At 42.2% G+C, this 11,791-nt stretch overlaps 1 protein-coding gene across 1 annotated transcript in view; it reads left to right on the forward strand.

Annotated features, from left to right (window-relative positions):
• The window catches only part of CLSPN (claspin), a 71,452-nt gene extending 61,681 nt beyond the window's left edge, over window positions 1-9,771 (forward strand). Inside the window, exon 25 of the mRNA XM_089686321.1 lies at window positions 8,406-9,771. Coding sequence (XP_089542447.1) covers window positions 8,406-8,516 — 111 coding nt within the window. The 3' untranslated portion in view covers window positions 8,517-9,771. The remainder of the gene's footprint in view (window positions 1-8,405) is intronic.
• The last annotated feature ends 2,020 nt before the right edge of the window (window positions 9,772-11,791 follow it).

The following is an 11,791-nucleotide window of genomic DNA, read 5'->3' on the forward strand; positions in this document are numbered from 1 at the left end:
TATAATTCTTTTTTCTATTCAATTTATTTTCATTTGATTACTGTACACATTGAGCAGAAATCAGCCGTTATGTTCATATACGATAAAATGTTCTAGTTTGCACCTTTTTTTTATAGTCTGTAAATACTAACGACCGATATGTTCCTTGTACAGAATTTTTCTTTCGCTTTTCCTATAGTGTACCCATCTTAACAAATGGTGCTTTGGGAATACCTTGTTTTTGAAAAACAAAGATTGTATATGTCACTGTAATACAAGGCTGGATACAAAAACCAAAAGCAAGTCACATACACCACACAGGTACAGTTAACCAGCACTCACACCATTATTCTAAGCTTGTGAGTCACATTACCAAGTGTAAGGCTGCCCTGGCACATCATTCGGCATTCACTCAGCACCCCAAGAAATAACCGAATCCATCTGCAATATTCTTGCACTGTCAAAAGCTCCACTTTTATTATCAAACAACACACAGGAGGATATATCTTATGGTCCTCACAGTCTGCATAATAACACACACTAATAGTAATGTGAGTATCACAGCATGAAATAAACACATCTTTTGACAGCGTCACAGCATTGAATTAATGCATTACCAAAGCTATGGGAAGGAAAAGACCTCATCGAAACCATAGTGCAGAGGAGACCGTGGTGAAGCCTAGATCAGAATCGAGACCGATGAGTCCTTGCAGCTTTGGCAGAAGTCCCAGTGTCAGAGCGTCCCCTTTCGCATGGGAGGGCTTCCTGATCTCATAGTGTTCAGGCCTCTCTTAAATACAATGGTTCTGTGTAATTGGCAACAATCCTAAAATGGGCAGGCGCCTGGCCCACTCCAGGAAGTGCTTATTCGACACTTCCTTGAGTGGGCCAGAACACCAGACACCAAAAGGTCCCATGAGGTAACTAGTCACACCCAGTCACTTTACTGGACAAACAACTTATCTTTTCTTAACATAAAGGTTTCTAAATGCGCAAACAGGTTCAACTCAAACAGATCTTATCTACTTTAACTTATGGATTTCTAAATGTCACAAACAAGTTCCACTGACAAGTCTTATCTACTTTAAGCAGTCTGTTGTCTTGTGACTCTGTAAGTTTTCCTTACCCTACAAAATGACATCAATGTCATTCCCCGTGTTTGTGGCATATGGGCAACGATGCTTTATTGTAAAAATCCCCAAAGAAACAAAGGGCCCAAGGCCAGCACATTTTATAGGCATTACATTCCACCCCATGGCATTGGTCCATTGGTTTCTGGAGTCTGCCAGCAGGTATAGTCTGAGTACCGCCTGTTGTTGCATGGCTCTCAGGAGGTGAAGTGGGGGAGCTGAGCTAGTCTGATCCACCATCCTCCACTGTATGGTAAAATGTTCTTTTATTGCTTTGATCAGTTAAGACATGGTCAAAGCCACCCCCAGGTAAGGCATACCTGTCTGATGATTCTGAGGGCATGTGCGCACACCCAGCATGGTTTGCAGTGGTCCTCAGCCAAGTATACCACCTGCATTGATTGAATCAATGAGTTGTGTGTTTCCCATTGGCTGGGGTTCTTTGGTGGCAACATAAGCCCATAGTACCTGCTCCGCTGGATTAACACCTCTACCACCCATGGTTGTTCTATAAAGCTAGCATTAGTACAAAAATACAATCCTTCGTTTTCTTTTACTTCAAATGTGTATATTGCTTGAAAGTCTTAATGTCCAACCTCACTTGCCCTCCGACTGAGGGTGTTTGATGAGTTTTGGTCCGGGGCATGAAACAAATTCTCCCTCTCCACTCTCCTCTGTAGGCATAGGGATGTCAGGGATCTTGCCATCATTGCTTCCACTCGCAGCCTTGGGTTCCTGGACAACAGGATCACCACCAGATTTATCCATAGTAGGTGCATGGCTGTATCCTGAACTTTCCCAACGGAGTGGCATAAGCACAGGTGTCACAATAGCACGTTACAGGATGGTCTTCATTTTCTATAGAAGAATCAGTCTTGTGAATATCAGGTAAAGCTTTTATCTTCACTCTAACTCCAAGGGCTCACTTCACTCCTTAAACTTATTTCTATTCTCTTATCTTATTGTTCCTAAAAAGAGAAAAAAAAACTTTGTTGCGTTAACTTCTTTCATCCTATATGAAAGAAAAAAAAACACACACACAAGGTACCTCATTACGCTTATAAATGGTATTGTCTTACAGCCGCTTACCCTTCTAACTTCTGCGAGACGCTTCATGGAGTTTTTTAGGTCCTAAAAAGCTACCATAAGGCTGCGAGGTGGAAAGAGCCCTTACCACCCCACAGTTAGTGTATTGTTAGTGTCATTTACTCCCTGAGGAAGCATTTTCCAGACAGCAGATGCCGCCACTTGTCTTCTCCATCCACTAAAAAAATCGTCGTACTGTCATCACCGGAGGCTATGATTTCAGCCTGCAACGGGGGACCATTTTCCTGGCACCACCCTCAGGATTCCTTTACCTGTAACAGGTGCCTTGGTCACCTGTAAACAGGTCTTAAAGCATGAAGTCTGTACAATTGCGGTTCAGCATCCTCTGTAGTGGGGTCAAACCAAAAAATCTGTCATTAAGTTGCTTAACTGCTAGGGGAAGGTAAGCCATCCAAGCACACAACTCTCCTAGTTTCCTAAATTGTTGTTTAAGTAGGCCAGCCATGTGTTCCACAAGGCCTGAGGCCTGTGGGTAATCTGGGATATGGTATACCCACTGAATATAATTTTCCTCAGCATATTGTTTAACTTTGTTCCCTGTAAAGTGCGTACCATTATCAGATTGTACTTGCTGAGGTGATTCATACATAGCTTCTACTCTCTCCAGAGTAACAATGGTGTTATCCTGATTTGCCCTGCGGTTGGGTTGGGCTACTATTAGTCCTGAAAAAAGTGTCTACAGCAACACAAATGTATTGGCAGTTTTTGCTATTGGGCAGGGGCCCTGCATGATCTATTTGCCATATCTGCGCTGGCCCTTTTCCTCGCAGCAATTTACCATAGGGCTGGAGACAGGATCTTTTCCTGTGCTGTTGACAAACAGGGCATTTAGTGATCACATTTTTAATTACCTCTATGGTGAGTCCCAACCCTCCTTGTTGCACCCACTTGTAAGTGGCTTTTTCTCCCAGGTGTCCGCATTTCCCATGGGCTTAAGTAGCAAGTCCTTCCACGGCATCTATGTCTGGGGGGACGGCCACTTTGGCCCTTTGGTCAGCTATAGAAGTAAACAGATGTTCTAATGAGTCAGTTCCACAATGGGCATCTACATGATGCACCGTGATGGTACCTAGGGATGCTACGTCCCAAATCTGCTGCCACAATTCCTTTCCCCACAATTCTTTAGAGTGAATCATATAATCCTTAGAAGCCCACATGGCCATCCACATGGCCAGGCCATTAGCCACTGACCATGAGTCTGTATACAGGTGACATTGACCAGGCATTTCTTTGGCAAGGGCTAAATACACTGCATACAATTCTGCATATTGGCTGCTCTTACCTTTTCCTTCTTCCTGCAAGAATTGTTCAACAGGTCCGTAGGCCACAGCTTTCCAGTGGTGTTCTGTGCCTTGATATTTAGCAGAGCCATCAGTGAACCTAGCATGTTGCTGCTCTTCAGGTGTGAGTTTACTTATTCCATTTCACAGGTGATTCCGCTTGGTGATGTGGATTATCTAAAGGGGTTGCTAGGGCCTCACGCAATACCTGTTCATGAAGAGTAGACACCTGCAGGCCCTACTTTAGCCCTATATTGTATGTACCATTTCCATTTAATGACACTGGCCTCTTGGGCATGGCCAATCTTGTGAGACTTTGGGGAACTCATTACCCACTGCATAATTGGGATTTATGTTTGCAAAATCACATGTCAGCTGTTCTGTGTCTATCAGTGCCCAATAGCAAGCTAGCAGCTGTTTCTCAAATGCAGTATACTGTATCTTTCTCCTGCCTCTGGCAATTTACGGGTCCAAAATCCCAAAGGGACCTGCTTCCTGTCCTGTTTCCTGTTCCAGTTAGCCCATTTGTCCTGCACTGACCCTTGCAATTCTACTTTCCCGGGGACGTAAGGGTCATAAGTCCAGGGCTTGCTGGACTATTTGGATGTTTCAAAAGCCAACTGTTGTTCCCTACACCAATCAAATTCCTTCTTTTTATGGGTAACCTGTTATAGGGGCGCTAAAACCTGGCCCAAATGAGGGCTGTGTTGTCTCCAATATCCAAAGAGCCCAATGTACCTTTTTGTGCTTCAGTTTTATTTTGCAGCTCTTTGAAATCTAGTATTTTGTGTCTTGCTTTGGGGGGTATTTCTCTGTTTCCACAGTGCCATTGGTTACCCAGAAACTTCACTGTTTGTGAGTGACTTTGTATCTTATCTGAGTTAATCTCCCTCCCTTTTTGTTTCACATGGCTAGAGTGTCTGCTACCCCCTGCTCATCCGAGCCTTGAATTAGAATGTCATTTATGTAATGTTGTATCTGTTGATCTGAAGGGAGGGTTAGCTCCGCCAGATGTTCTGCCGCCAGCCGGTGGCAGATGGTGGGAGAATGTACATAGCCAGGGTAACCTGGTAAAGGTAAACTGTCTGCCATTCAGATAAAACTGAGTTGTTCCTGGCTCTCTTCAGCTATAGGAATGGTGAAAAAGGCCTGGGCCAGATCTAAGGCCCCCATACCAAACACCAGAATGTCTTTTGTATATTTTATATGATTGTGACCACATCAGGGACCACTGCTGTCAATGGTAGGGTCATCTTGCTGAGTGCTCGGTAGTCCGCGGTAATGCGATAAGTACTGTCTGGTTTTTGCAATGGCCAGGTGGCTGAATTCCAAGCAGAAGTGGTTGTATTTATAACTCCTGCATTGAGGAGGCCCTCAATTGTTTGAGTAATCTCCTGATGTCCCCCTGGTATACGACACTGTTTTGTATACACCTTTGTGTTGCGAGGGGCAATACTACTGATGGTATCTGCAGTGTGCCTACCAATATGTCCTTGGCCTCCCCTAATCTAACTTCAGCTTTGTGAACCCCAAATGCATAAGTGCCATCTGTCAAATGCAAGGTCATACCTCTCAGGATGTCCATCCCAATAATGTATTCATTGATTGGCACAATCAACTCTACTTTTCACAAGGGGTTTTTCCTATCTCTAATTCTACCTTAGTGCTCACTGCTTTTTCCTCTTTCTCTCCTAGTCCTGTGACTACTGCTGGGATTCCCTTGTGCCTTCTAGGGTCTCCGTAAATTAATGTGGCCTCATCTCCCGTATCCACAAGTGCCCTAACTGTCTGAATATTACCCTTCCACCAGCGGATAGTTAATTCCACATGGGGGCGGGTTTCAGCATTAAAAATAAAATGAATTGGAGGATCTACTGAATTTACTTGCTGAATACTTAGGACATATGGGGCTTGGCCATCATTCTATTTGGGAAGAGTGTCTATCTGCCTATTAGCCACAACTTCTTCCAACATCTTGTCAAGTAAATTAAAATCAATGGCATTCTCTGTAATGGTCTCCTCTATTATTTTGTCATGGTGTCGCATGAAGTCCTCAGTTATCGTCAGAGCCTGAGCAGGCCAGAGCATCCAAGGCAGCATCCAGCGTTTTCCCCAAGGGCTCAAGTTTATGCTCTACCTCTTCCAACTGTCGGGGAGTTAAAACTGCAATGGGTGCTGGGGGTTGAGGGAGTAAACTGCTCGCTGGGGGTTGAGGGACTGACAAATCCAGAATAGGAGAAGATGGTGGGGCTGGGGACAAGGTTGGATAAAGGAGATCAGCAGCCCCCGTGTCCCCATAAGGTGGTGGTTTAGGTAGGGACAAATCCATAGGTGGGGGCTGATGGGAACACAAGGTCTGGTTTCTGTCTTATTATTCACCTTCTTTTTATGCAATCCCCTCTTTTTATACAGAGCATAAAGTTTTTCTGTGTCCATGCCATCTATATGTTCTCTTATCAGTGCAGAGAACAGCTCACCACAGCGTGGCATGGAATTCCCTTAACTACGCCTCGGGGGGCTGCTTAGTCTGTGGTCTGGAAAATTGAGGGTGCTATGGGGCACGCAATTCCCCTCTTTCAGACCATTCCCCCAACTCTCCTAACTGCAGCAAGCATTCCGCAACCGCCCTTAATGGCTGACCTGTCATGTTTATTAGCAAGGTCAGCACAACATGTTTTTAAGGAGCAGGGGCATATTTAATCACCAACTTCTGTACTTGAGGGGTTAATGGACATATTAAATCTGGCTAGTCTAGAATTCTCATATTTCATTTGCCTAACGGCATCAGATAAGCCGTGCCAGGGCTAATCATTAACAGGCCAGTCAATTTGTGTAGGCAAGTGGTGCTGAAGACCCCTCTGTACTATGCTTAAAAGGCCTTCTACCTGATCTGCCTGTTCAGGACCCTCTCTAATTGCCCGCTGCACTACTGGTTCTGTAGTAATTGAAGTAAATTTATTGGATTCATGTCTGTCTAACAGGACACCAGCTGCCCCTTCCTTATATAAACGGACAGCCCAGGCATCCAGGGGCTCCCCTGGTCTCTGTTTAAAAGTTTCAATCATGTGTTATAAGAATGTGACTGAGGATTACAGTCACCAGGAATTACATCTAATGGGGATAAAATACTCAAACAGCTTTATGGAGCCGAACAGGGCGTGCAGTCCAGTCCTTGGACTGGTCAGATATGTCATCAGTAATGCTTTCAGGCCATGTTAATGAAGGTTACCGGGCTTTGGGTACATCCGCCAAGAAAGCTGTAATTTTCTTGGGATCCATCTTAGCGGACCTTTGAGGTCTCCGAGATCGTGCTGCAAATAGGGCAGCCTTCTCGTCAGCATTTTGATACTTTGTCACTTGCTCCTCTAGCTGACGGCAATTGGCATGCTGTTGCCGATAAGCCGTGAGCAAAAGCTACCCTTTATCTCCTGCCACCCTAGATGATGGGACAGCCTTCATAGCCTGCAGGTGCATAGGCTCTTTGATGTCTATTGGGATCTCAGGTATGTCACTAAACCCTGTAGTATGTGCCCATTCTTTAGCCGAATTCCAGTATGGTGTATTATACCATCCTGGTATGTTATGAGTTGGCACACAGCACACTTGCAAGCCTTTTTCTTAAACATCTTATCTGAGAGCTTAAAAACCATAATAAAACTTCAATTTATCAATACTACACACTTCTATACAATATATACATACCTTTACACCTTTTCCTCTTTGCTTCAACTTGCAAAAACAAAATCAAAAGTAACCATACCTTTGGCACAATGCCCAGACTCAAATGTTACTTATACAGAAATTATCTTGACCCTTCCTTGACTTTCAGACTTCAAAAGCAAGTCACATACACCACACAGGTACAGTTAACCAACACTCACACCATTATTCTAAGCTTGTGAGAGACACACTACCAAGTGTAAGGCTGCCCTGGCACAGCATTCACTCAACACCCCAAGAAATAACCGAATCCATCTGCAGTATTCTTGCACTGTCAAAAGCTCCACTTTTATTATTACACAACATAAAGGAGGATATATCTTATGGACCTCACAATCTGCATAATAACACACACTAATAGTAATGTGAGTATAACTGCATGTAATAAGCACATCTTTTGACAGCGTCACAGCATTGAATTAATACATTACCAAAGCTACGGGAAGGAAAAGACCTCATCAAAACCATAGTGCCAAAGTTTCCTTTAGCCTAGAAAATGACATCAATGTCATTCCCTGCGCTTCTAGCATATGGGCAACGGTGCTTTATTGTAAATAATCCCCAAAGAAACAAAGGGCCCGAGGCCAGCACATTTTATAGGCATTACAGTCATCTATAGTATGGAAATATTAAGGCTCTATTTGCTGGCTCTTTCTTCTGAAAATATTAGTTTCTTGGCTTTTATGGTAATCTAGTGGCTTGGACAGATATTCCCATTAGACGTTTTGACATTATGCTGTTCCATATTTGTTTGTATGTTCCAGGTTATTATGTCAAAGGATTAAAACGATAGTAAACTCTCCAGAAAAAAAAAAGTTTTCCCTTGCAAGGTAATATGTTCTAGTCTGCATCGCATACTAGCACATTATGTGACGCCTTAAATCTTCACTCGGGCCCTTTGCCGGTTTCGCGGGCTCGGGCGGCTTCAATGGCTAAGCTGTGATGATGTCACTTCCACGCATGTGCCCACGAGTGACTTTTTACGGCGCGCAGCTCTGTAGGAACGGCGTGGGCATGTTTCTTCAGAGTGCATGTGCCAGATCTCTACATAGGTAAATAACCAGTAAACGGTTCACATTTAAGAGATATTTACAGTATTATCTCCACTTTTTTCATGCCAACAGATTTTCTACAATCTCTTGTTTGTTATGTTTAGACATTGCTGTTAATACCCTGTCTTTCTATGCAGGTAAGAAAGAATATTAGTGCTGTTTCTTCTTCTCCTAAACGTTTCAAATCGAACAGCTCCACTTCTACCAACAGCAAGAGCCGCAGTATTTTCCCTCTCTTAGAAAACTAGTCTTGGCACTTTACTTCCACCACCTTCGTAACCTGATTGAACCTATGGATTCACAGATAAAATTTTTAGACTTTGCAACTCAATGTTACCTGAATGTTTAATTTTCTGCAAAGTATTGTACATTAGTTATGTTTCTGTGTATATTTGTAAATATTTGCATTTTTTTTTAATGGTATGCTTGTGTGTTTGTATGTTTTGTGTGTGTTTTAGGAGTGTCAAAGAACTATTTAATTTTAGGCTTTTTTTGTTTTTGTTTTTTGTTTTTTTGCCTTTAAAGAATCTGGTATTTGCAATCTGAATCCAAAAGAAATTAAGGTGCCAGAACTGAACTACAAGTGTTGTTTTAAATTGCTTAGGAGAATGAGTTTTCACCTCATGCTGGAAAACATTTAAACATTTTAAGCATTGCAATATCTTGCAATTAAAACTAAAAAAAAATCCCCTTTTATTTAACTGGAAGAGAATTGGGCATTTAATGTTTTGTCATGCTTAATGGGAAATGTCCTGATCCTGGAGCGCTGTAGTTGGTTATAAATTATATAGAGCATTTGCTACATTGGCCAATAGAACAAGTTTTGTGCAGGGATCACAGTGCAGTTGTAATTTAAAATGTTGTTTTATTGCCCTTTTAAAGAGACTTGGACATAAAGCACAGGAACATTTTCCACTTCAATACAACTAATATTGCTGCTCATAGTGTAGAGCCCAGGAACCTTCCACTTTAGATTTATTACATGGGTATTTTTTTTTTTTTTTTTTGAGCAATTCCTTTTTATATAGAATTTTTTTTTTTTTCTTTTAGAAAGGTAAACTACCATTTTCAGTACCTGGGCATCCTCAGTACACTATTGGGGACGAGCATTTAAAGGATGAATTTCTGCAGTGAGAAATATAATTTCGTTTACTTTTGACTGTCCTGTTGTGTGCACATGTATTTTTATTTATTTATTTTTTTAAGCTCTACCTCGAGTAGTGGCACATGTGTTGTAGTTTTTGGAAAAAGCCTAGGCAGACTTCTGCCATTTTTCACTACCATATCTGTTGTTCACCGTATATAGCCCTAAGGGTCTGCTTACCTGTACAAATGTTCTCTCCCCAAATTAGTGTTTTATGTAACAACTTCAATTTTCTTTCTTTTTTGTATATTGCATGTGTCCTATGTGTGAAATATTGTGTTGCTATTGTAAAGTATTTTATTGTAAAATTGTATGAAGTTACTTTGTCAATATTTTATAAATAAAGATTTTTTTATTAATGCTATTTTCATTTTTAAAATTGTCACTAGATGGAGCCAAAGTAAACAACCTTAGATGGAAACCTATTGCAATCTGTAGTTTGCTGCCAATTTCCAGGCTTTACAAAATATCAGTGGTTATCTTAATTTAAGGTTCACCTTTGTGTATGGAAAGCATAATTTTAATATCGAGCTCTTACGTGGGATCTACTATTCCCCCAGCTAACATTCTCCTAACAGTTCTGGAGTTTTTTGTTCTGTGCCCTCCGAGGGCACTGACCTCTGGAATCCTTTTGCCCTATGGGTACAAGGGTCTATCACTTAATCATCAGAGTTCCTTACCGTGCATGCCTCACTATAAGACTTGATGTGACCACTTTCACCCAGTTCCTCACTGGTTCCTACCCTAAACATGCTAACAGAGTTTTACCTACAGTCTATTGTTGATTTATATGCAGCCCTAGAGACTGCTGGCTCGGCAGTTGCAGTGGCCCTTTCATACCCTGAAAAAATAAACCGTTCTGCTCTTATCAATGTGGTATTGATCTACCTTTTTAGTGGAACAGTTTATACCTTACATTTGGTGGGATTTTTAAGGCAATCTTGGAATATAAGTAAACCAAACAATTTTTTAAAAAGAAGTTTTGACATTTTATTAGCACATCAGTGCATATTTCCCCAATTAAACATGACAATTTTTAACAATATGTTGATTTGAAAATAGTTTGTGTTATTGCCTCTACCTTTTTAGAGGATCAGTCTTATCTCCAGTCTCAGGTTTTTTAGAACTCCTACAGCTGCAAAAAGCTTTGCATTACGTTTTATTTGAAGGATGGGGATTAGAAGCACTCTTGTTGGGTCTTGGATACCCCCTGAATGTTGACTGGATTTTTCCCACCTAAACAGGGAAACTATGTCAATAGAGGAAATCCTCATAGTCAAGGATTCTACAGACCAACAGTTAGACTTCCTCTTTAGGCTCAATTTTCTCTTGTGGGCCCCTACCCTTTGCTCTATTCTGTCTGTGACCCTAATCCGCAGAACTGTGACAAAATGGTCTAAATCCTTCGAAAGGGATCACTCCACTACAGCAGTAGACCCTTTCCTGGTTAAACATGTGGAGTGGATGTCTAGAGTTTTACACTTCAGTTTTGTTGGCATGAAGCTACACAGCTTGTCTCTTGTATGGGCCTATTTGTCCATTTAAATGTGCAGAGCCCAATGTGTGACTGGCCTGATTGGTCTTCTAGTGACACCTCCTCTTCAGATGACTATCTGCCTAAGACGTTATCATTAGGTGTATCCCTGGAGGCCTTGGCATCCTGCCCCAGCGCATAAAATTTAGGAAAAGATCAGTTAAGTCACCTTTCTTTTCTTAACCTAGTCTTGGAGTAGGCACACCTAGGTCTTAAAATCTGGTTCTCTGGCCATCCACAAGGCCAGGAGCAGGATGTCTGCTAAGCCCTCATGGAAGCCTCATTAGCATGAAGGTGTGCCCCACCTTTTCTAAGCGAGGGGACATTGGTTGGTCCTTGCAGACTCTTGGGTGGTTACTTCTTCAGGCTTTCAGATATTGAGTGCCTTCTCAGTTACAAGTCCTCACAAACAACACTCTCCTTTGAGTCCTTACCTTACTTTCCTGTAGTATTGCACATATTAGCACACCTACCTCAATCCCCTTGGGGTATTTAGGATCAAAAATCTTTGTCCTAGCTCCCATACCAACTTTTCCTTTGGAGCAATATCCCACTGTTTTCTGGGTTCTTCCTCAAAGTGTAGATGTTTGCCGCCTTCAGGTCATGTAACTCCTCAAGATTTACATGGGATCAGTCAGATCTACTGTACTTGTCCCTTCCCAGAGGGGACCCCTTTACTCTTGTCAGCCAGGGTGAGTACAGGTTGTACATCATCTCCACGGACTTCAATTCCCCGGCCTTGCCCCTGCACCTTGACTTCCCTACAGGGTGCTGGCGCCAGTGTTTTCTCATGGCATCCACATTGTGGGATACTCATACAACCTACTGTGAAGATTACTGTTGAC

Source organism: Staurois parvus, unplaced genomic scaffold (genome assembly GCF_062004578.1).
Source record: "Staurois parvus isolate SC_StPar_1 unplaced genomic scaffold, SC_StPar_1.0 ptg000394l, whole genome shotgun sequence".
Lineage (NCBI taxonomy): Eukaryota > Metazoa > Chordata > Amphibia > Anura > Ranidae > Staurois > Staurois parvus.